This window comes from Furipterus horrens, unplaced genomic scaffold, assembly GCF_987537825.1.
Source record: "Furipterus horrens unplaced genomic scaffold, mFurHor1.1.pri manual_scaffold_11, whole genome shotgun sequence".
NCBI lineage: Eukaryota > Metazoa > Chordata > Mammalia > Chiroptera > Furipteridae > Furipterus > Furipterus horrens.
In genome coordinates, this window is record NW_028327181.1 from 21,628,724 (window position 1) to 21,655,215 (window position 26,492).

Below are 26,492 nucleotides of genomic sequence, written 5' to 3' on the forward strand. Positions count from 1 at the left end.
CCTCACATCAACCCTATGAGTGCGGCCCCTTCACTAAACCTGCTATGCAAACAAGAAAACAAGCACAGATGCGTTCAGTAACTTGCCCTGGAGCACAAGGCCCCTAAGTGGCAGAGCCAGGATTCTAACCCACAGCCTGTGCACCTGAACTTCCCATCATCCCCCTCTCTGGCGTTCATGGAGTAAGTAGCACAAGAGGATAAAGGGAGTCCCTGGCCTTCCCCTCTTCTCTTGCCACCTCCAGCCTCATCCAGAGCTCGGGTCCTTGTGCGCACGCAAATGGGAAGACCAGTGCTCACATCCGCCGTCTGTCTACTTCACCATCCCTCCTCTGCAAAGGAGCACCCTGTGGCCACCCTCGGGTGGAAGGGGCCTGCACACCGGTGGTGTGGCCCCCACGCCGCAGGCTGGACCGGGCAAAAGACCTGTATGGCACCAGACTGTGAACTAATTAAAGCAGGGGATTCTGAAGTCCCAGCCCTGCTGTACAGAAGGAGGAACATGGGCACTGGCCTCCGGGTAAGCATGGCCCCTTGAGTCCCCGACGCTGAACTGTGGAACCTGAGCATCCGGGCGGAAGAGAGAGCAGAGGGCCGGCGCAGGAACCACAGTTGCCAAGAGTAAGGCAGCACTGCTCTATGACACTCTTACTCTTGCACAACAATATGGTGACCATCTCCACTCAAGAGACTACTTGCTGGGAATGCTTCTCAGTACCTACTGATGTAAGATTTGAATTTGAATTTAGTCAAATTTGAATTAGTTCAGTAATAGTGATATTCTATTACTGATACTTCAAAAACTATATAATGTTTTTAAGTCATCATCACCAAAGAAATGTGGAAAATATAAAGAATTAATCCCCTACACCCCATTAGAAAAATACCTGAGCACGTTGGGGAAACACACACGCAGGTATTGTCTGATAGCGCATGACTCCTACATTCTTCGCGAAAGCCAACCCTTTAGACTGTGGATACTGTACTTATCAAGGGCTCGCCTTAAATGCATGCAATAACGTTTTTAGTAGCTTAGAAAACCAAAAGCGTTTATCACAGAAAGAGGTCTGTGGGGGTCCAGAACGAGTCCCCCTAAGATGTGCCCCTGTGGTATGCAGGTTGTTCGGAGCTAAAGGCAACTTTAGCTATCGGCTCAAGAGAAACCTCTGCCCCTACATTAACTGCCCAGGAGAGTTTGAATTAGAGGCCTTGCCCATAAGAGATTATCAGAGGTAAATTCTTTTGACCAACCTATAGGGGAAGGCAAACTTCTATTTATTGGGTTGGCCAGAAAGTCCGCTACATTTTTTCCATATGATGGCTCTAGTAGTGCTTAGTTGTCTTTAACTTCATTCAAAACAATTTTGTTAGACTGTATTGTGACAGCTGTCCTATTAGCATGCATTTAAAAAATCTTAGCAAAACTGGTGCATATTTTTGTGCAACCATATTAATATTGATGATGGAAGAAGATATACAACATTGTTGGTGTATTATGCTTTATTAGTTCAAGAAAGGTAAAAATGCAACTGAAATGCAAAAAAAAAAAAAAAAATGACTTTGCAGTGAATGGAGAAGATGCTGTGCTGACTGAATGTGTCAAAAGTGATTTGCAAAGCTTCTTGGTACTATGGACATTTTGGCCAAACAGTTCTTTGCTGTGGGGCTGTCTTATGCACTAGAAGATGTTTAGCAGCACCCCTGGCCTCTGCCCAGTAGAAGCCAATAGCGGAAGATAGCAGACATATTCAAAATATCCAAATCAATAAAGTTATTGGTGAAGACGAAACACTATTTTTTATTTTACGGAAAAAACATCACAGACTTTTTGGCCAACCCAGTACTAAAGGTCTGCTCTTATCATCCTGCAATGACTTTTGGAACCTCCAAGGCACCTTACCACATCCCTAGCTCAGGATCTCTTATGTACATACCCATGTTCCCTATCTCTGAACCTCTGCAACATGTGGAGTCTCTGCCTCCCTTATGTATGTGGGATTCCCATACATAGGTACGTACTAAATTTGGTTATTTTCTCTGGTCAATCTGTCTCACATCTATTTGATTATGAGAGTAGCCAGAAGAACCTCGAAGGGACAAGGAAGTTAGTTCCTCCCCCTCAGGCCATACCTTGGGCATCCCAAATGTGAGTTTCTACAGGACAACTACAAGCTTAGCAAGCACATCAGAAAGGGAGACCAGGGTTTGTCCAGGTCATGTTAAGGCCAAATACCAAAAACTATAGTTCTACATATCACAGTGAGAAGGAAAACTCTGACTCCAAAAAACCTCCGCTGCCTTGCGGTATACCTCTTCAGGGGAAAGGCTAAGGGAGTAAACCCCGACAGAAAATCCGGAGCCGGAGTCCCTAAGGCGGTTTGACGTTGTAGTCAACACCGGCAACTCCTGCGGCGCACCTGAAGCCAAGCTGTATTGACTCCGTCTTTCCCTTGGACCCTTCAGCTGCGAAGAGAGGGGGGGTCTGCTGCATGGGCAACAGCAGACCCTCCATATCACCCTGCCCAGGCTCTGTAGCTTTAGCTTCACTGGAGAGGACACTCCAGCGTCATCGCAAGATGTCGATTCAACACGGGAGGAGACAGATACCGTGTCACTCCCGAGTTGGACTGCACAGCCATTTTCGGCGGTGCAGATAGACTCTTAAGAAGCTACACCATCGTCTCTCATGACGGACGGCTGCCGACGACATATCACAGTCACTGGGAAAAAATATATCTTCAGAGATAGCTGGATTCATTATAATGATACTTTAAAGCACTTTACCGCTATCATCAAAGAAAACTACTCACCCGGGAAAAAACACTAATGGCAACTCACCAACTGTGAGCACAGCCTCAGACTGCACGGTGCCATGGTCATTTGCAGCTTCGCAGGTGTACTTCCCGGCATGCTCCTGAGTGACGGCCTGGATGTACAGAGAGCTGGAGCCAGCGCGGGACATGACGAAGTAGACAGGCTCCATGTCCAGGCCCCCAGGTCTCAGCGAGTGTGATTTTCGGGGTTTAGATCTAAGGACTTGAGACGGATGGCTGGTTATCAATCCATGCCTGTCATACCAGCGAATGACTGGAACTGGCACACCAGTGGCATTGCAGGACAAAGTGACGAAGTCTCCATCCACCACCTGTGTACTCGCTGGTGCCGTAATTATAACTGGCTCGAGTCTACTGTCTGTTGAAAAAGTCATTCACATACAAAGAGTCAAGAACATTACAGTATCTCATGCCAAATAATTTCATCCTGGTGCATAAATGTCCTCGATGTCATGCACAATAGCAGTCAGAACAGCTTTTACACATGTGTTTCTAACCAGTGTTTTACATGCAGAACAGTGCGAAGAACATGATCATCCACTGACACAACACTGTCCGCGATGTCACGCCCAAGTAGTGACACAGTCATGGGAGCCATGATTAGACAAAGCCAACTCCCTCCGCCGCGTTAGTTCTCTTCTCAGCTTGTACTGCGTAAAACTGCTGTTAGGGTCTTTCATAGTTATGGGCGCCTAGACATTTCCTACACAGATTTCCTGTGTTTCAGAAAGCAAAGAATGTCTATAACCTGTTGAGAGCTTTCCAGTAGGTACCCTAAACACATTTGACCACTATAAATATAGAACGTGTGAAGCCAAAACCTCAGACTTTAACATGAAAAAGGTGTTAAGTAGTAAAAAACTAAATACCTTTTCATAAAAATTGTCAATTCCTGGGGCGGGGATGGGAGGAGATCTGATTATGAAAAGTCTGGGAGAAAACCTTGTTCTGGGTAAATGCTGATAAACATACTTCTTATCATATACACGAAAAATGTTTTTCTTTCTAAACGTGGCACCAACTCTCACTTTTGGTCCCAGGTAGTCTCTAGGGCTATTTTTAAGTATGCCTACAATGGAATATTGATGACAAAAGACGTTTTCTCCTGCATATCTTTCTCTTTCTCCAGTCCTACTTCCTACAGTTGACAAACCAACCAATACTTGGTTCTGTCAGATTTCTGAATTCTGCCAAACCCTTACATGTTAAATGCTATCTCACTCATCATAGCTGCATCTCCCTGAGTACTGATGATGCTGAACATCTCGTCACAGGTTTATGTGTCACATATTTTTCCTCCTTTGTGAAATACCTTTTGTCTACTTTTCTATTGAATCATCTGGCTTTTTCATAATGGTCCAGAGTTCTCTGTATATACCAGAAACTGTGTTTTTGTTAGTTATATATGGCACTAGTATCTTGTGTGTAATGTACAAGGGTATTTTAAAAAGCTGATAAAACTCTTTAGTTCTAACGAGAAATCTGGTTGGCTGGGGAACAGGAGTGAAAAACTTTTATCATATACCTTTTCAACATATAGTATATGTTGAAAAATATTTTTTTAATGAGTTTGATTAAATAAGGCTGTTTCTTCATGGAAATGCCTATCTGCATCCTGAAAGGAGCAGGGATGGTGACAGGATCATTCCCTTTAGTTACATTTTAACCACAACAAAAGCCTATTTGTAAAGTAAAATTTCCTATAGTTAATTACTTGAGCTAAAGACTACCTTTTTCAATTTCAAGTCTCCCAGTAGATTGCATAAATCCAATTCCATTATCCGCTATACACTGATACAGGCCAGAGTCTTCCATGGTAACATCACTGATTTTCAATCCATTTTCTGCAGTTAGATGCCGTGGGGAAAGATGAATGGGCTGTGCATTATGAAACCAGGTGCGGTTGGGGGATGGGTTCCCATGAACCTCACAGGTAAACTGCACTGTGGCGCCCAGAGACACTGTCTGATCCTGCAGACCTTTAGAAATTGAAGCATGTTCTGAAAACAAAACACAAATTACCACATGAGTCTGATAAAATCTTCTCTCTACCAGTAACTAGTTAAAACCAAATTGTATTGTTTACTCTCATTCTCCCATCTGCTGTGGTCAAGAAAAAAATTAGAAATGTATGTTAACTTCCCTTTATAAACCATATGTTACTAATATTTTATAACCTCTTTTTATAGAACTCTCCACCCACTTAATTCCCTTAACAAACACACACACACACACACACACACACAGAGTTTCCAATTTGGGGCTTTTCTTAACATTAGTTTCAGGTGATTTGTTTGAAATAAAGTAATTGTTTCCCTGGATTTTACAATGCTAAACAAGAGTCAAAACAGAAAAAAACTTATTCAGAAGTTAAGTTCTTTGTATGGTCAATTCTGCTTTGAGGTTAGGTGCATACTGGGCAAAAGAACTCCTGTGAATATCCATCACGTGAGATTTTTACCTAACCAAAGTAAATCATTAATTGACATTTGTAACATATGCCCAAATTAAATAATTTTACATATTAATCTAGTCCTAAGGATCATTCAGCTTTAAAGCCCGCGTGCCATACACTTACATTAATTCCAGCATCGCCCACGTCGGGCCACTGTTGCAATTAAACACGTGCAGATTTACAACAGTATTAACTAAGAAACCACTTACTACCTATTTTTCCTGGTTTTCATGAAAACTGTTTTGACAGAGAAAAATGTTTTCTGCTCCTACCCATGCTGGTGAGACAGGCAGCTGGAAGAAAGGAGTAGCTTTGACAGAAAGAGCAGATCTAGAAAGGTGGGTGAAAATAACGCAAACTTTATGAGCCAGATAGAGTGAAAGCATTCCAAAAGGGAAAATAAACTCAAAGAGACTTTCTTTTTGAGACCACACTTTGTAGTCAGTACTCTGCCTTTGTTACTGCTGCCGGATACTACACCTGACAACAGCCCAGAATCTTCCATCCTACTGAATTCAGTGTCCTTCCATTGGGTCATTAGAAAAACAAGCTCTGCACCAGGTAACCGGGCTGCGGTGAGGCTCCCAAGAACGTCCCAGGTGAAATGTTCTGCGACACCCAGAAACACAGCCCAATTCAGCAGTTCATTAAGAAAACGAAGCTGGTTCTGTCTACCAGTGTAGATATTTCTTCACAGTCCCTCTTTCATTTATGGTTCACAAATAGATCTTCCATTCAAACACCAGTTAGATGAGAAAAATAGCCTGATCTGAAAAACATTTACTGAGTAACATCTTACCGAGTACATTGACCGTGTAAGTCACGTGCTTCGTGTCTCCAGACTTGCCTCCCACCACACAGGAATAGTTTCCGGCATCCACTGGGGCGATGCTGTCCGTGGCAAGATGAGAATACAGCCTCCTCCAGCTGCTTCCCGCCACAGCGTCCTGACCGTCCTTCAGCCAGTGCACTTGGGAAGCTGGGACCCCACTCACCACACACTCCAGGGTCAGAGGGCTACGAGAAGGCACAGCTAATGCCTGGGAAAAGGTGGGGTGGAGAATGTGAGCATCGTCTGAAGAAGGGCCTGCAAAGAGAAGAGGAAACAAAAATCATTATCCCATCCAATCGCCTCCTTGGCAGATCTGTGAGCTTTCCCACATTCCCATGTATTCTTCTTTAGATTACAAGGTTCTGTATGGTAGCTACATCATTTTTAGTGGAGAATTAAAAGACTTTGTGCTCCTTCAGCGCTACTTCTGAACGAGCAGTTAGAAATGCAGATTTTTCACAAGGGCAGGATCCCCCACTTCACCAAGCCCTGGCTACAGGTGCTACCTCAACTGAACAGCCATCATCTAAAAATCAGGTAGGAAAGAGAATGCACATATAGTTTTTCATAACTCACAGTCAGCCACAAACTTGATCATCATTAATATCCAGTTATAGTTTCTCTATAATTTACTTCTATTGGTGCAAAGGGCAAAGTTCCCCACACGTATTTCACTCTGTCACCTTGACCCAAATTCTCCTCTAACAAATCATTCCATTTTTAAAACACGTACAGTACTATTCTATAATACATTTGTGCATTTAATTTTTATAAGACTTTCTTATGATAAACAAATATGATCATTTGTGGCTCAGTGGACTGAGTGCCTCCCTGCAAACCAAAAGGTCATCAGTTCGGTTCTCAGTCAGGGCCCATGCCTAGGTTGCAGGCCGGGTCCCCAGTTGGGGGCGCATGAGAGGCAACTGGTCTATGTATCTCTTTCTCTCTCCCTTCCCCTCGTTCTAAAAATAAATAAATAAGATCTCAAAAAAGAAAAGAAAAGAAAAATGAACTCTCATTTTTCAACTTGTTACACAGAATGCTCCTGAGGACTCTTCCTAGTTACCGTTATTCTCCCAAATACTTACGACTCACAAGGAGCTTTCGGCCAACAGGTTCGACTTTTAATTCCTGTGTGACAGGATTAAAAGCTGCACATTTATATGATCCCTTGTCCTCCATGGATACGTTCAAAATCTGAAGATTTCCTGATGGAAGGATTAAGTAATTCTCTGAGGAAGGAAGGGAATGCAATTAGGCCTTTCTCTTTATAAAGGCCACCCATGAAAACGAATCAATTTTGATAGCTGTGCTTTAAATTTAGATGTAAGACTAGGAACAAATAAGCAATTGAGGAAAAATCACTAAGCGAAGGGAAGGAGAAGTCAAGGCAAAAAAGAAGTCATCCGTGGTCCTAGAGTAACAAAATTCAGCCCGTTGGAAGCACCTGGCCACACGTGGCGGAGCGCAGTTAGACACAGACATAGTGACCAGCACCCAGAGCACTGACCCATCCCCCAGCATGCAGTCTCGTCTAGTCATTCATTTTTGTCTCAACAAATACGTTCTGAGGGCCTATTTTCTGCTGACAATGGCCCAGGCACAGGTGACACAGCAACGAGGAGCGCCGGCAAAGCCACTGCTGACGTGCCGGTGCTGGGAACGGGGTGGCAGAGAAAGGGTGAGGGACAAGCCAGCAGATACAGATGCGTGGAACACAGTGCTGTGAGGAAAAGGAGGCGGAACCCAGAGGACAGAGGGCAGCAGGGAGGATTATGTCAGACAGGCCCCAGGCGGCCTCCTCAGCCGGCGGTCCCCGTGAGTAGAGACCTGAAGGAGGTGGGAGGGGGAGCACTGGCGTGTAGACTGTAATCATTTCTCATGTGTACCCGTTTCTCCCTGTCTCCTGCCCTTCACTTCTGAGAGTGGAGAACATGTACTTTACGTATTTTTGAATCTGCAGTCCCCAGCACACGGAGCTGCACAGTGGACTCTAATCAACATGTGACCTGTGGGCGCCATGGGCCTTCCCCACAAACCCTCACCTGTGGAATGTCCCAGCCACCTTCCGCGGACTTTATAGCGCACCTCAGCTTTGGGGTTGCTGGCTGGGACCTTGCAGCCAATGAAGCCAGTGCTTTTTTCTTCTGCTGTAATCACGTGCTTTGTTGATGAATCAAAATCACCAAGAACTAAAATAAATGGACAGATAAATAAATAAATGTAAATTTGAGCTCTCTTTCCTGGAGGAAACGTCAAAACTAGAAACCACATCTGCAACGTGGCTGGTGGCAGCAGCCAATCCCAGGGCACAGGGCAGCATGGCCTTCTTGTCGCAAAAGGCCGCCGGGGTAGACAGAGGTGCGCGATGGAGGGCTGGAGCTAAGTCATGGCGCCCTTCTCCAGAAGACTCGAGAAAAGCAAACTGCTCTTAAAACACAAGGGAATGGTATAAAGTGTAACTGTTCCCATTCTGTCAAGACAACTCCTTTTCAACCCAGTCCCTCCTCAACACTGACTTCCCCTGTGTATCACGGTTCTGTCTGTAGCTACTCATATTCAACATGGTGGTTGATGAGGACGAACCCAGGACATCGCCAAACAAAGCTGTGCATCATCTGAACTTTCTGCATCTACTAGCTCAGCCTCAGCCCCTCTCGGTTTCAGTTTCCTACAGATGGAGTCCGCACAGAAGGTCTCCACCACCTCCAATGCCGAAAGCAGTCAGCAGCCTGCCGCTAGGAATTCCACTCTCCAGCGTGTGTCCAGGAGCTGTCCACGGGTCACAGCTCTATAAAAACATTTACTCTTCTCAGTTATGACAAACTCGCTTCTCCAGGGGAATCCAGATTTGTTCTGTAAATAGGGGTGCCCTTGCAGAGACGTTTCCCGTTGCTGGAAGCCATCACGTCTGAAAGGCAGATGGCTCCAACTCACTGAGAAAACCACGAATTCCAGATTTTCCCAAAGTTCAATATTCAACATTCCTTTCTTTACAGTCAGTTATTATTTTCCTATTTCTTTAGCCTGGTTTCAATGAAATAAATTAAAATCACTCAGTAATCAGGCAAATAAAACAATTAGATGTGAAAGAAAGATAAAGAACTGCATAAAATAACTGAGTGTCAAAGCAGACAATGGCTTTTTCTTGTTGTGGCTCATATTAAGGACTTTTAAATACTAACAAAAGAATTCAGAATTCACTTTAGAAAACTGGCCTGTGTAAAAAGTCAGTTCCACACCATTGTTAACAGATGAAGACAGCCAGGCTGGGCTCACAGAGGTTCAAGTACATTTCCCCAAGTTAACCACACAGCAAGGGTCAAGGATGGGATGAGAACTCCTGAGTGTCCTCCTCCAAAACCCACGTTCTTCCCACTCTCCAAAAATGCAAGTACGTACTAACAGTCACTTCAGGAAGAACCATATATAACAGGGACAAAATTAAACTCACCTGCGATGGATACCGTGGCAGGGCGGCTCACAACTGCACCGACACTATTGTTGGCAATGCACTGGTAGTGACCCAAAAGGGAGCGGTTGAGAGAGAGAATAGTCAAAGTCCCCTGATGAATCTTAATCTGTTCCAAGTTTCTATCCAGTCTTTTTCCATTACGCAACCACGTGATATGAGCAGTCACAGGTTTAGCAGAACAATGCAGAGCTATAGGTCCACCAAGTTTCTGGACAGCAGACAGTGGCTCAGAAATAAAATAAGGTGCCAAGTCTACACGGGAACATTCCCGTGAGCAAAGGAAGGGGAGAATGAGAAAGAAAATGTGTCAAATACATGTCATCTCAATCTATGTAACTACAGACAATCCCACACTTGACCTACATATGTTATGGTTCTTGCTGCTTGTAAAAGTCCTAGGAGGTCTTAAAAGCCAATTTTGGGGGGGTGGCAGGGAGGGCAACATGTTAACCTAGGACTTAAGAATTAGGGTAGAGTAGGTAAGAATCCATATGCTATAAATGAGAAACGGCAAATTGCTCATTTGAGGAAGTAGCTTTTAAGAAATGAAAGTTAAGAATCTGAAAAAGTGGAGACGACTTTCAAACCAACAAGAATTCTCTCCCCTGTTACCGACAGGATTTGACTTTTAAGAGCAAGTTATGTTATAAACAGGCTATGGTATTTCTTCAGCATTTCCCTCTAATACACAATAACGTTCAACTTTTTAAGAAAGCAGAAGTAGAAAGTTGGGAAGCCACACTGAACTACAGAGTCTATCCTTTTTCTGGATAGGAGGCTCAATAGAATATAAACCTTACTATTTTTATTTGGTATTTGGAATAGTTTCATTTGTTATGTCTATTTTTCCAGGAACTTCGGGGGAGGAGGGAGTCTTGCATTTAAGTATCAAAACAGAGCCCTCTCTTCCACCCAAAATATAAGACAGGAACACTGTTACTCTGGCAGAATAAAATACTTTAAAAAAATAAATAAGTAAAGTATTGATTCTATTTTTACAGGATATTTTATCAGAAATGAAGATTAAGGAAAGTGCCTCTCCTGACTAAATCTGAGGTTGTTATAAAAATAAATAAAAGTTATAAAACCACTACAACCATTTTCCCTTACTAAATATAATACGTTGTACAGTATATTTAACAGAGGAAAATGAATATTCCTTAATGAACAAACATCAATGTACACGTGCATAACATATATAAACCTTCACAGAAACCTAAGACAAAAAGAAACGCCCGTGGGCCATTATTAGGCTCAGCCTTACCTCACACACTTAGCAACAGACACATGTAAGCTTTTCCGTAACCCAGAGGGTTAGATAATAAACAAGACAAGGTCACGAGAGACCTGGGATTTGAACCAAATTCTCTCACGCCAAGTTGAATACTATTACAAGCTGATTCTAAAAGTTCTTTTTGGTGGTATGTAGTCAGCATTTTACTCCTGTTTTCATTTCCAAATTCAGAAATTTGAAACCTATTTTCTTACTGAAAAAGGCACAATTGAAAAATACTTATTTTTAAGGCAAAAAAAGGAATAAATTACAAGGACATTGATGGGAAGGTCTGCTAATGTCCAAGAAGCACTACTAAGAGATCCTTAAACTACTAAATTAATCAAAGTTGTAAAATCATTCCACTGGTCAAACGAATTGTCTTTAGAATCCATTACCCCCAGTGAAATACTGAAGTTGAGGGTTTTGTGTTTGTTTTTGTTTTAGATTAAGAGGAAAAGCTCCAGCTAAAACACTACCAATTCTTCTCCTCTTACCTGAACTCACAGAAGAGCACAGAACCAAAAGAGCAGCAGACAGCAGTGTGTGCAAGGTCCCAGGGTCCGGATGCATAGTGCCAGGTTACAGAGGTGGGCAGGACAGAGCTCCAGAGCAAAACCCAGGTCTTGGCTCACTGAAAACAGCCAAAGAAAAGAAATCTAAACCACAAAAACAGTGGAACTCAGTAACATGAATAGCCAGTGGGGTTGTGAGCATGATCCATATCTTCCCAACTCACACACTAATCTCTAGACACTGAATTACAGTTAGAAGTTCTGCTCATTCTTCCAAGGCATCAGGACGTCTCTTATGCAGAATCCATCGTTCCAAATGAATGCATCCAGCCGCCTGTAGTGCATTTGTTTGATGCCTCACAAGCATCTACAACTCCACACAACCAAAATGCACTCCTGCTCTATATTCCTTAAAACAGGAATAGCAAGAACAACAAAATAATAGCCAACATTCATATACAGCGCTTAGTATGTGCGTGACACCATTTCAGCGCTTTTAATGTATTCACTTCATCTTCACAGCAACCCTATGAGACAGGAACTACTGAGTTTCTTCCCCATTTGCAGATGAGGGACTCGGACTCATGGGTTGCTCAGAGAATACCACGTGCAGGCCTTTGTTGGGGTGCAAGTTATTTAGGATGTTTGCATAATATCCAAAGACCAGGGTGGTGAGAGCGGGACGAGCCAGGAAAAGAGCACAGGAGGAAAGCTAGTCCAGATCCTACCCAGCTTTGAAAGACATGGTAGAGATCTTGGGAGTGGGTGAAAAAGGTGGAAGGGATTTAAAAAGTACAAATTGCAAGTCTTAAAAACAGTCACAGGATGTACTACACAGCATAGGGAACAGAGTCAAAAAATACTGTAGAAACTATGTATGCTGTCAGATGGGTAATAGGCTTCACAGGGTGATTGCTTCGTGAGGTACCTGTCTGATTACGGCGTTGTCCACCTAAAACTCATACAATGTTGTATGCCAACTGTAATTGAGAAATAATTTTCTTTTAAATTTTGGAATATTTTCAATGTGATGGCAAGCCCTCAGGGGACTTAGAGAAGGGAAATGATGGCATCTCATTCATGCTTTAAAAAGATCACTCACTGGTGGGGACTAGACTGAGGTGGGGCAGGAATGGAAGGAAACCACGTAGCGGGATGTAATCACTCAGGAGACAGGTAAGAATGTGTTGCGGTAGACCAGTGAGTCAACTGTGGGGGTGGTGAAGAGCAATTAGATTCAAAATATATGCTAAAGATGGAACCAACACAGTTTGCTGAAGGCTTGGAGACAGTGCGAGATGAAGAGATGTGTAAAGGATCACCTAGTTTTGGTTTCGCAGAGTAAATCCTAGCTCTGTTTACTGAAATGGGGGAGACCGGATAGAGGGGACAACAGACAGGGGGTTAGTCAACAGTGCCGTTTTCACCAAGGTAAGTCTAAGATATCTGTGAGGCAGCCCGGTACGACTGCCGGCCGACAATTACGCACAGGGGTCTGGAGCGGTGCAGTAAGTCAGAGCCGGAAATGTAGATGCCAGACCCGTAAAAGCCACGGCGCTGTAGGAGCCTCTAAGGAAAATGAGAGAAGAAGGAAGACCAGGTAGGAGCCTTGGGACATTCCAACCTTCAGAGGCTGAACAGGGGAGACGAAAGGAGCAATGGAGACTGAGAAGTCCTCAATGAAATGGGAAGAAATTTAGAACATTGTATCCAGAGAGAAAAATATAAAAACTCTGTATTTCTAGAAGAGCCAATAACTGTCTCAAACACTTCTGAGAAGCGGAGTAGATGAGACAGCATGGGAAAGGCATATGGGGATCACTGGGGGTGTGGACAAGAGGGGTTTCCATGGAGACGGGCTGCAATGGAGATGGGAGGAAAGACAGACAGTGGATTCGCCGCAGAACAGGAGGGGAGGAAACCAAGAAGCAGGCACCAGGAACTCCTAGGGGTTTTGCTCTCAAAGGACAGCAGAAAAACAGGGAGAACTTATGGAGATTAATGGCAGCCAAGGGAAGGCTCGTTTGTTTTTGTGGGGGTTTCAAATACAGAGATAGTAGAGCAATTTAGCAAGACTACGAATGCTTGCTGCTCTATGCCAGGTGAGCCACAGTCTACGAGGAGCAAATTCCACTTTATCCCGATCACGGTCTGTCAGTTTGTGGGCTGCCGTTTCCATTTTTTCTTGCTGGCCTTTTTTTTTTTTTTCAATTGGGAGAGGACATTTTGGTGCAACTCACAGGAAGAAAGGGCCATCTGTGTAAAAACTTTTCTTTTTGGTTTATTTGAATTCATATTTGCTTTCAGGGTAAGAACTGACACACCACTGCTAAGCAGTCAAGCAAAGTAAACATTCAAATAACTTGCTAACAGGAGCCACTTTCCTGAAAGAATGAGGACAAGTAGGAGTGTTTCTTCCTTTTGCCAAATCTTTCCTCAACTATTTATTTATTGAAAAGCAGGGGAAAAATTCCAGAGTCAACTTTAACCCCAGCACATGATCTACTGAGTTACTTCACAGCTGCCCTATAAAGTTTCATAGCTCATTATTGCTACCTAAATATTAGCACGCAGGACTATATTAATTCTGTCTTTCTATTAAGTTTCTCTTAACACAGTGTCCATTTTTAATTTAATAGTTTTTATTTTTCTATTACATGTGACGTATGTTATATTAGTTTCAGACATACCAACAGTAATTAGGCATTATATAAGTTACTAAGCAATCACCCTAGCAGTCTAGCACCCGTCTGACACCACACATACTCAGGACGATATTACTGACTACATTCCCTATGCTTCACTTGACAGCCCCATGATTGTCTGTAACTACCAATTTGTACTTCTTAATTCCTCACCTTTCTCACTCATCCCCCCAACCTCTCCCATCTGACAACCATCAAAATGTTCTCTGAATTTATGAGTCTGTTTCTGTTTTGCTTGTTTATTTTGTTTTTTAGATTCCACATATAAGAGAAATCATCTGGTATCTTTCTTTCTCTGACTCATTTTACATAGCATAGTACCCTCCAGGTCCATCCTTTTTTTTTTTTTTTTTATGGCTGAGTCATAGTCCACTGCATGCACGCACCACTTCTTCATCCACTTATCTGTTGATGGACACTCAGGGTGCTTCCATATCTTGGCTACTGTAAATAATGCTGCAATGAATATAAGATACTTAGGTTTTTTCAAATTAATGTCTTGGGTTTCTTCAGTTAAATATTCAGAAGAGAAATTACTGGGTCCTTCTTTGTCTCTTGTTATAACCTTTGTTTTAAAATCTATTTTTTGTTTGGTATAAATATTGCTTCCCCACATTTATTATTATTATTTTTGCTTCCATTTTCATGAACTATCTTTTTCCACCCATTTACTTTCAGTCTGTGTATGTCTTCGATCTGAAGTGAGTGTTTTGTAGGGGCATATAGGTAAGGGTCTTGTTCTATTACCCATTCAGCCACCCTACATCTTTTGATGGAAGTATTTAATCCATTTGCACTGAAAGTAATTGTTGATCAATACATATTTATTGCTATTTATTATTTATATTATTCATCTTTTCTTCTTCTTCTAATAAGAGACCCTTTTGTGATGATGCACTCCTTTAGTTTTTTCTTGTCTGGAAAGCTCTTCATCTGTCCTTCAGTTCTAAATCATAGCTTTGCTGGGTAGAGTAGACTTCGTCGTAGGTCCTTGCTTTTCATCACTTTGAATATTTCATGCCAGTCCCTTCTGGCCTGCAAAGTTTCTGTTCGTATCAGCTGACAGTCTCATGAGAGCACCCCCATAGGTAACTACCTGCTTTTCTCTTGCTGCTTTTAAGATTCTCTCTTTGTCTTTAATGTTTGGCATTTTAATTACGATATGTCTTAGTGTGGACCACTTTGGGTTCATTTTGTTTGGGACTTTCTGTGCTTACCTAGACTTATATGTCTGTCTCCTTCACCAGGTTAGGCAAGTTTTCCATCATTATTTTTTCAAACAGGTTTTCAATTCCTTGCTCCCTCTCTTCTCCTTCTGGTACCCCCTTGATGCAAATGTTGGTATGCTTGAAGTTGTCCCAGAGACTCTTTAAACTAGCTTCATTTTTTGGATTTTTTCTTTTTGCTGTTCTGATTGGATGTTTTCTGCTTCCTTAACTTCCAATTTGCTGATTTGATCCTCTTCTTCATCCACTTTACTATAATTCTCTGTAATGTACTCTTCTCAGTTACTGCATTCTTCATTTCTAACTGGTTCTTTTTTATGCTAACTCTATTTTTGTTTCCTATCTCTTTATTAAAGTTCTCACGGAGGTCATTGAGCATCCTTATAACCGATGTTTTGAACTGTGCATCTGGCAGATTGCTTGTCTCTGTTTTGTCTAGTTCTTTTTTCTGGAGTTTTGTTCTGTTCATTCATTTGGGACATGTTTCTTTGTCTCCTCATCTGGCAGCCTCCCTGTGTTTGTTCCTGTATATTAGATACAGCTGCTATGACTCCCAGTCTTATGGAGTGGCCTTATGTAGTAGGTGTGTCCTGTAGGGCCCAGTGGCACAGCTTCCCCAGTTTCCCGATCTGGGTACTCCATGTGTGCCCTCAGTGTAAGCTGTAGGCACCTTCCTAGTTTGGTTGAGCCTTGATGGCTGTTGGCACATCAATGCGAGGCACTTACCCCCAGGCTGATGGACTGAGAGGAGCTGCTGCACATGGGCTGACTCCACAGAGCAGGAGTTATTTCAGCAGGATTCTGGTGCCCAGTGAGTCTGCCCCTTAAGTGTGTCTCTGGTGGAGGTGGTTAGGTGGTTTTGGCATGGTCTGAGGCTGGCCACCAGGTGCGCTGGCTCTGGGGCCTCCCAGGAATTGCAGCCCAAGATCAGCTGCCACCTGAGCCCTGTCTGGGATCACCTGGCATGAGCTACCAAGCAATTTGCAGACGGCTGCTACTTGTGCTGGGTTTGGAGGTGCCCAGGAGAGGCCATGCTGTGAACTGAGGCTGCTGACTACTACCAGTGCTGGGCCTGGGGCCACTTAGCAAAAGGTGCAGGGCACATCGAGGCCAGATGCTGCTTATTTGGGGTTGGTGAACCTCTGATTGAGACATTTTAGAAAAGTCTGAAGAATGAGCCAAGACAGACTGTATATATAGAAAAGCCACTGGAAATAGCTTGGGTGGGCCCACAAGCTGAGTGGGTCTGGGTGTTAGGGAATCTCACCAGGGCACAGTAAACAGTGTTAGCCAGGTTGATGAAGACTCAGATATACTGCCCGCTTGCCAGCCATATGGTTCAGCAAAGCAGCAACAGTCTCTGCCAGAATTTGTGTCTGGGAAAAAATCAGCCCTTCAGCCCTCACCCCAAAGCCAGATAATTTAGTTCCTCCCCATGTGTCCCTGATGCACCTCTCAAGCTGCTGCCCCTGCACTGGAGCTCACAGTGAACGAGTCCCAGTCAGTCCATGCACAGGCCCTTTATGAGGAACTCCTGGGACTCCAGAAGCCCTCTGTCTCACTCAGCCACAATCCCCACTGGTTTTCACTAAGTTATGGGAACTTCTTTTCCTGGCACTGTAACACTGGGCTGGTGGCCCTGGTGTGGGGCTGGGACCCCTCACTCCTCAGGAGGATTTCCACAGCTCAGATATCCCTCTCAATTTTTAACTGCCACATGTGGGTGTAGGACCAGCATCTCTGCTCCTCCTACCAGTCTTGATGTGGCTTCTCCTTTATAGCCTTAGTTGTGGAACTTCTGTTCAGCTCATTTCAGGTGGCTCTCAGTGATGTGTGTTCTGTAATTTTGATGTGGCTGTGGGACATTTACCTATTCACCATCTTAACGGGCACTCCAACATGCTCTCTGTTGACCTTGGAGGTTGGAAAGAACTTATGACCATAACAGTCATTTACTAAATACTTGTTGACTTGGTTTATGTTTATCCACGGTGAGCTTGCTCCATTTGTTAGAGAACCGTGACAATGAGAGCAAGGCCATGGGCTCTATTGCTATATGGGTCAGGTAGCTTGAAATTACATTCAACAGCCACCAATAGCAGCCTAGGTCCAACTTCCAAAATATCACTAACCACAAGGAGAGTTAGATGCTGTGTAAATTAGGGTATGTCCATTAGCAGCACTGGAAAATTGCTCAATGCTATGTCATTTTTAAAAGTATTGTTGTCAGAAAAGGAAACTTGGTAATAGTAGTGTTAATACTTTTTGATTAGCAAGTTATTGGAAAACATATATACACACTCATATATATGATACCTGTATATAAATATATAATTACAAAAAACATATAATATAGTTTATATATTTATAATTTATATATAAGTATATATGTCCTGCATTCCTATACCAAATGAATGATTTGTTTGGTCAAGTTGACCACAACTGAACAAGGCTCCACCATTTTCTTACACACAGATCAGTGGCCTTAAGAAGTATGTCACTTTTCTTACCCATAAAAATGTGCCCGGACAAGGGAAACAGCTCTAATTTTATCTACATGAAAGTTATCCCATTTTCCTCTTATCTTCTCTTCTGGTGAGGAAACTGGCCAGCAGGGCAAAGGTTGACGGTAAGAGCACCCCGGCCTGCTCCACCGCTCATCGCTTTGGAACATAACTTGCTGTTTGACCTCTGTTCTAGTGCATATAACATTGAAATATTCTCAAGCGAAAATTAAAACCAGAATTCTGCTTTCAATCATATCAAATGGAACAGAATTCTGATTTAAATCATTCTGTCATTTTTTTTTTTTTTTTGGACATCTGCGTTTTTCTCACTTAGAACTCTTTTAAAAGCACCCAATGTGGTTAACATAAGGCCAGGAGGTATTTCAAACAAAATATTCAAGTTTTTTCACATATTCTACAATGAATATGTTACTTTTACAAGTAGAAAGTTAACATATTTCTACAAATACTCATTGACAAAAAAACAAAAAAAACACATGCAGCATCGAAAATGTGGAATATACAAAAAAAAAAGTAAACATGACAATTCCATCACCTAAAGATAACACATCAATATTTTGATGCTTTTCCTTCTAATCCCTTCCATATGTTTACTTTACATAATTGAGATAACATATATGCAATAGTTTTAACTCCTGCTTCATTATCTAATGATTAATTTTACTTATCAAAAGTATTCATAAACATAATTTGTAATAGCTATAGATACTTAGCCATTCCCTTTTGGATAGTTAGGCTACATTTTTATATGTGTGTGTGTGTGTGTGTGTGCGCGCGTGTGTATACATACATATATATACTGTATATATGAGGTCTGTCCAGGAAGTATCCAGCCACATAATATGAAAAATAGAGACATTTATTGAAGAAGATACAAGAAACACTGTACACAGGACAATGACACCTCAGTCCCCATCAAAGTAGGCATGTTGGGACCTCACACAGTTCTTCCAATCACCATCAGCCGCCCTGTCATGTTTTCCTGAATCTCATTGATGGTTTGAAATCTCCTCCCTGTCAAAGGTGATTTTAGTTTTGGGAAAAGCAAGAAGTCACAAAGTGCCAAATCTGGGCTGTAGGGTGGCTCAGTCACCTGGGTGATCTGATGTTTCACTGAAAAACCACATGAGACGTGATGCATGAGTGGGCGCGTTGTCGTGATGGAGCTGCCAATTACCAGTTGCCCACAGCTGCAGTCTTCTGACTCATCCAAATAATTTCCACGGAGGAATGTTTAAGCTTAACACAAAATCTGATGCAGATTCATTGTTCTACTCGCTCAGTCATTTTGACTGCAACGGCTACACAGTACACATGCTCACTCAACAGTGTCTACCACCCTCACTGACTAGTACAGTGAAGTTGTCATTGTTCACACATGCGCATTCCAGTCCACTCTCTTCGGCTGCCACGTTACATCGATGTCACGCAAACCGTTCTCATTATATTAAAAATGGTTGGGACTTTTTCTGGACAGACTTCATATGTATATGTTTTTTGCTCTCACAGATAGTATTGCTATGGACATCTTTGTCCATAAATCTTTAAGCACTCTATGTCCTTAGGAGAGATTTTTTAATGGAATTATTGGGTCAAAGAGTACAAAGATTTTTAAGACTTTTTAAATATACAAATAGTTTTCCAAAAAGAAAGAGACTGCAACTATCTATAACCCTGCCGTCAACAACCAGCATCAGCACAGTGTGAGCGGGCTCCCACTCACCAGCATATGGTTTAGATCCTTACACTGTGCGAAGCAGAGTGAATATAAAACATGAATTTGAGCAATTAATAAAAATATTTGATCGGTCATAAAGTAACATTCACTGTTGAATCTAGCAAGGCTTTTTCTAACAATATTCTAAGTTTACATAAAAGTAATGCAAAGAGAATGAAAGAATTGGCATTGGCCACTTTCATCAAACCTTGTCAATCTGACCATCTGATCACAAAAAAGTACTGTGGGTACAAATATCTCTGGTTTTTACCCCAAATTTATCTTAAAGTAGGATAAGGGATCACTGTTATACTGTGTAATTTCAATCTATAATATGTATTTCTTTTAAAAATTTGTATGCAAGAACTGCTGACACTTCCAGCAATATTTATTTGCTAGTATTTGAAACAGTAAATTACCAATTATTTCAAAATTTTATTCTCCCTTCCTTAATGCTTTGTCCATAAAGCATATGCACACCTCTACTTCCCTAAACTACCAGAGGTAATAAAATAACTCAAGGGGTTGGATTTAATTGCTTCAATCTTGCCTCACTGTTGGACTTTGGCAAAGACCTGATCAATTCCCTGTGTGAAAACCAGAGCTGTTAAGGCCTATCCATCTCACTGGTCTCAGAAGAAATTAACATGACCACGTGGAAATTCTGCCACCTCCTTCATATCTTCAGAGGAACTTAACATCCAACAAAATTCTATTATTTTCACTGCAGTTTTGAGTGGCTGATTTAAGTATCTGAGAAGATGCTTAACAGCTCAGTGTAGTTGTCCCCGTGAAATCTACAAATCAGGGGACAACTCCTCCATGCTGTACAAATGTTAGGAGGGCTCCCCACTTGCACATGACCCAAGTACTGCTCCTTGAGTCTTGGCCTAAAGTTCAAGAAGAAATGGCATTTCCTAAATTACAGGGCTTTCTTTCTACATAGAAGGCCATTTGTCTTCTATAACAAACTGTACTTTCATGCCATCCCAGGCTCAGAAGCATTTCTTGGCAAACGGAAGCTAAAGGTAATAAGAAAGGAAATACTTCCCTAACATTTACTTAACTTATTGTTCAGGTGGTGAACTTAATGCTTTTATAACCCCTTTTCAACATGCTGCCAGAATAATCCTTCGGGAAAAGTCTTTCCTGAATTTCTAGATTTGATTCCTTTGTTTCTGAAGCAATGCCTTTGGTTCCCTAAGGATGAGCAAAGCTGTCTCTCTGAATTATCCCCTCCCTATACTCCTATATCAGACTTTCTGAAAGTGTTTTTCCAGGCGTAGGGAATAACTGTGATTAATTTGTGAACAAAAACTCGGCTTTGGGGTCGGTATTATTCTTCAGAAGAGCCAACTTCTTTAAGTTTCCTTTCATAAAGGCATCTTACTCTTCGTGAAACAATAACTTTCCTCTTTAAAAGAACTGATTCTCGTTTTCAAACTATTTCAAAATATGCTATTTCTCAACTGATAAGGAAAAAATGAGTTTTCTGTAGTAAATACAAAGAAAAAAACAAAATGTGTACTTAAAAATTTTTTGATATAGTACTGATTCATTCAGCACAATTTCAATTAGGGAAGTCAAACATGCAATACATTTTTTTAACCCCTTGAACTACCTTGACTTCAATCACATTCAACTTTAAATCTCCCGTCAAAGTTTTCTTCGTTCTGAATATCTGAACAATTTAGTGAAGAAGCTAATATTTCCTGCAGACTCCCCCAAGAACCCTAATTTTCCCAGGAAATATTCATTCAATCAATTAATTCCCTCTGAGGACACAAAGCTGATGTCCTGTGCTGGGAACTCAGCCATAAACAGGCGGGACATCTGCCTTCCTGAGGCAGGGAAGGCGACCTTCAAACACCATGATCTCACAGAAGTAACCCTTTTGCTATGGGCTTCTGCAAAGTTATTCCACTTTTTGGCTGGCTTCTTTTTATCCATTATAACAACTGTTTTAATAAAAAACTAAAAAGCGGTACCTTGATATTACAGCTTCAGGCAAAGATGTACCCACCAGTTTACGTGACACCACGGTATTCGGTCAGAAAATATGAAAGAATTTGAATGGCCTGCTCTATGTGGGTGAACCCAAAACACAGTGCTCTGCATGTAGATGCAGAGTGAGAGGGGCAGTGCGCATCTCCTCCAGCCTCCAGTGGGAAAGCATGCGCACTGTTTCCCGCAGCTCTGAAGCGCCTCCACGGCAGAACCTTCGTTTTGCCATCCAGGTGTTTTTCTGTGCCGTAACTTTCTTTTTCAGTGCCATGTGAATGCACAACGTATGTTATGAGGACCTCCTGCTTCAAAGTTGACTTCCTGCCTCTCCGCCACCTCGAAGGACTTCCTCACCAGCCCTCCTTTACTCTCAAGTCTCCTTTCTCCTTTGCTGAGCACAGTGCCTTCGTTACAAGATATTTATGAACAAACTGCATTTACTTTCAAAATATGGTTTATCACCTATACAAATTTGTTTTTATTGCTGAATTGATTTATTTTTCTACCTGTGAGACTGCTTCACGTTCTTGGATTGGGATAACACATCATGACTCTTTCCATCAAAATCAATGGAGACAGGTTTCGCTAAGAGGCGATGTTTTTCAGAAATAATGACTTTCAGGAATTAAAAGTAGTTAAGTGAGGGAGGGCAGGTGAGCAACAGATAAGGCAAGTTACAGGTGCCACAGAAAAACAGAAGGGTCACCTACAGATTTAGAGGACTGAAGATTTCTCAGAAGAAATATTTAGGCGACTCAAATGGGTAAGTTTGGGGGGCAGGGTAGAAGGAGGGGTGAAAAGCATCGGGAGGGGAGTATTCCAAGCAGAAGGAATAGCGTGTGTGCGGAATCAGGGGCAGAGACAAGGCAATATGGGCCGGAAAGCAGAGCGAGAACAGGAGGCCTGTAAGTAGTGAGAGGTAAGGACACAGAGGTGAGTGACAGCGTGAGTATGAAGGACATTATCAATCAGGTTAGGGGCTTTGGTTCTTATCCTCCGGGGGTACTGATGGCTTCTAAGCAGGCAGGAGACAAGATCAGACATGTGCCTTGCGAACACCATTTACAGCGCAGGGTGGAGAATGGCTGCAGAGGGGAAGAGAGCTTCGAAGGCTGTGGGGAAAGAGGACGGGACCTGCATTACAGAAACACACGGGGAGACACTTAAACAATTAAAAATTATTTTTAAAGACGTGAACCTATTTACAAAAGCATTATTAGAACCTGGATAGTGAATGACTTGGATTGGGAAAGAACGTATCTCTTAGACGTCCCTGGAATCCATTATCTGCCCACTTCTCTGCTTCCCCGCTGCTTTTGCCATAAATAAAGGAACTGAGGCTGCTGTACAGATTTCTGACTCGAACAAGTGAGTGAACGACGTGCGTTTCCCAAGACAGGAAATACACGAGAAGCAGCAGGGTTTTCTGTGGTTCGTTGTTGCTGTTTTGAGGGCGGCAAGGAGCGGCGAGAGTGTATCCTTAGGTGTGGAGCTCATGAGCTGGGTTGGACATCGCTGGGAACAGAAGAAAGACATCCAGTGGGCAAGAGGAATAAGCCTGAGCTGCTTAAGAGAGATCTGGGAGGCGACAGCAGACAGACAGACCTGACGCTCCCTACCGAGGGGGGAGCCTGCACCACCTTTGAAGGGGTGGCTCTTTTTCAGTCAAAATAATTCGCACTGTCAATACTACTAAAATATTTTTTAAATTAGATTTTATTTATTTATATTTTAGAGAGAGGGGAAGGGAGGAAGGGAGGGAGAGAAACATCAATGTGAAAGAGAAACATCGATATGATGCCTCTCACACACCCCTAAATGGGAACCATCCCGTAACCTAGGTGTGTGCCCTGACTAGGAATCAAACCTACAACCTTTCACTTTGCAGGATGACGCTCAACCCACTAAGCCACACCAGTCAGGGCAAAAAAAAAATTTGTTTTAAACACAGAAGGAAAAGACAAAAAAGTGGTATTCCAGGGATGAAATCAAACAAACTTAAAAAATGAATTTCAAAATGTCATTGCATTTCCCACACATATAACTTTCAAAAGTACTACAGTTTAGGATAATCAGACACATTCCTCAACTGCTGACTCCTTCATGATCACTAAAGCCTTTGATCAGTGACCGTCTTCATGCTGTCCACATGGGGCCTTGAAAAATGAGAGTAACAGCTGGCATCCATCCTTCAGCGATTTTACTGGACAAGTGGGTAGGGGCAGAAGGAGGGTGAGGAAAGGAGAGGCAAAGAAAGTGCTACCATAAATCTAGTTGCAACAAATATACCAGCCAATTGTTAGCATATTAATCTCAGGGTTATTCCCAGTTCTTTCAGAAACTGAAGAATCCCTTAAAGCAGTCACGTGCAACTGAGGGTGATGCGTTCTCTGCGATGCTCCGCGCAGCTCAGAGCAAGTAGGAGGTACGTCTAGAAGTAGACTGCAGGGTATCAAACACCCAGGGCCCCGTCAACAGCTGGGGATACCCTCTTCTTACCAGAATGCAGACCCTTCAGTATGCAGCGCAGCTCTGCCCAGTACCCACGTGATGAGCACTTAATGACCATGCAATCATTCAGATCGACTTCCTCAAAAACGTTGACACCTACAGATTTCACAACCCTTCCCCCACCTCTGGGCACCTCAGTGGGGCAGTCAAGCATACAGACTGACCCTGCGGCCTGCAAAAGCCCTCCCTTCACTGCAGAGCGTCCAAAGTAGAGAAGAAAATGGAAGTGACTGGGAGTTATGGCACCAAAAAGGCCAAGTGAGCAGAGAAATAATCAACTCCACATGAGCCACTTCAGCTCCAACACAATGAAGGGCCTAGGACTAACCCCAGGAAAGGTCACTGAGCTCAAAGGTCACAAGCAGAAAAAGACAGCAGGGAAGGGCTGCCAGCTGCCCCAGGAGTCAACGTGGTCCTAATTACACACCAGAAGAGAAGGGCTCTGCACGACAGCAGAGTTAGGTTTGAGTCACAGGATTTGTGTGTTTCACAAAAAAAGCCAAGTGTTCCTGTTCACTCTCTTTCAAGGAGATTATTTTCCCCTGCTTCTAGAGCACAGGAAACCGAGAACTGTGCAGAGAGAATCTGGCATCCACGTGAGTCGTACAGGAGCAGTACAAACATTTAAAAGCACAGCTGCACACAAACAGTGCAATTCTAAGAAGCGATTTGGGAGCAATTATTAAAAAGACAAAATAGAGCAAGTTTCAAGGGGATTACTTTGCAAACATCACAGAGTCAACACTTGCCTCGAATCCAGCACTCAGCAGATTTTCCAGTTTGTCATTGGGATTGGTTTCATGGGAAAAAAAAAATAGTTATGGTAACCACAAAACAAATGCTACAAGCAAAACTTTAGTTTGCTAAGAACTCGCTAAACTTGAACAGACATATAAAGATCCAGACAGACATTTGGCTAAACTCCTTTGGTGGAGAATGGAAAGAAGGAATATGAAAACATGTGAAAAAGAGCTCTAGATAAATGTGAGGTTATAAATTAATACAGTTGCTAATAAGTCCAATGCTTTGCTTAGACCTTACCAAATGAAACACATTCTCCCCAGCAACTACAAAAGACTCACCTCAAGGGGTCTAGTTCAGATTTCATTTTAATAATAAGGAAATAAAGCCTTAAGGAGAATCTCATTTCCATAAAGTATATTTTGATATATATAGTCAAACTTTCAGGAAAAGGAGAAATAAAAAATGAGAAATCTAAGAAGATTTATCTGCTGCAGATAAACTTGAACCAATTCTGGTTGAGCACTGGATCCTGTCACAGTGAATTTTATGTTACCTGCTGAGTTGTAAGTTTCCTAGAGACTGGAAACATAGTGATGTGAGTTCTGAGTACCGTACTCCATCTTTAAACTTGGCTGCACAGAAATAACGAAGCAGCCTAGGTCTCACAGGCACCCTGCTTTGCTCGAACGGTGATGGGTGCTAAGGCCAGACGCAGCCTCCTCAGGCTGCCGTGGCACCGGGGAACCGTGGTCCTGCATTGAAAATGGGCTCCCAGCACATTTATAAGTTGACATACAAATCAGTCACAGATTACTGTAGAGTCAGTACCTAATCACCACTAATGGCATGTATAAAGAAAATCAGCACCCCAGGAAACTTAAGAGAGGCAGTTAAAAATCAAAGAAATGATCAAGATACAATGTCCTGATGAACTAGAAGACAGAAAAACAAATCAATTAAGATCACAGTACCATTATAAAGAGCACAATAGAGCATGAAGTTTGAGTCCAACTGGAAGGCCTGAGACGCAGTTTTAGCCATAGGTCTCGCCTATCTCCCAGAAATAAAGCAAAGCTCGCTGGAACAACTCAGCTGGGCGGCATGTGCACAGAACAGCAGCTGCTGCGTTGTGACATTGCACTGGCCCACAGTAAACAGGATGGCCGCAAGAAATAATTCAAGGGCACACTGATCCAGGAGACACGCATGTATGTATACACACCATACATATACACACTACGGGAAAACCACAGCAACAGACAGACCCAGCCTAGAAGAGGTTCATTATTCCACTGATGCTCCTCTGTGCAAACCTTTTCTGAGAAATCCTTCATTCAGTATTTTCAGTGCCAATGTATAATCCAGGCAAAAAAATTATTCTCCTTATGTTATGATAGCACCTGATTTTTATTTTATTTTTTCCATCACTATATTTCCCCCTTATACTCTCTCCCGTCCCCTATAGTTAGTCTTAACTCTAACATTATCCCCTAATTTATTCATTAATGGCTATTTCCAAAAAAATCAAGAACACCAAAAAAAATTTTTTTCAGTGCCATTAGATAATCCCAAAAGAATTCCAAATTTCTTAGCACAATAATAGCAATATGAGATTAACCATAGTGTCCCAAGGTGACAAACTTCTTGAAGGACACAATTCTCACTTCAATATAA

General features: G+C 42.4%; 1 protein-coding gene across 3 annotated transcripts in view; it reads right to left on the reverse strand.

Moving 5' to 3' along the window:
• Positions 1-26,492, reverse strand: part of CDON (cell adhesion associated, oncogene regulated) — an 86,999-nt gene that overhangs the window by 37,716 nt on the left and 22,791 nt on the right. For all 3 annotated transcript variants that reach the window (XM_090292553.1, XM_090292552.1, XM_090292554.1), the window contains exons 2-8: positions 11,366-11,502; positions 9,575-9,847; positions 8,166-8,312; positions 7,209-7,352; positions 6,088-6,375; positions 4,564-4,833; positions 2,838-3,191 (exon numbers count right to left, since the gene is read on the reverse strand). In XM_090292553.1, coding sequence (XP_090148679.1) covers positions 2,838-3,191; positions 4,564-4,833; positions 6,088-6,375; positions 7,209-7,352; positions 8,166-8,312; positions 9,575-9,847; positions 11,366-11,441 — 1,552 coding nt within the window. In that variant the 5' untranslated portion in view covers positions 11,442-11,502. The remainder of the gene's footprint in view (positions 1-2,837; positions 3,192-4,563; positions 4,834-6,087; positions 6,376-7,208; positions 7,353-8,165; positions 8,313-9,574; positions 9,848-11,365; positions 11,503-26,492) is intronic.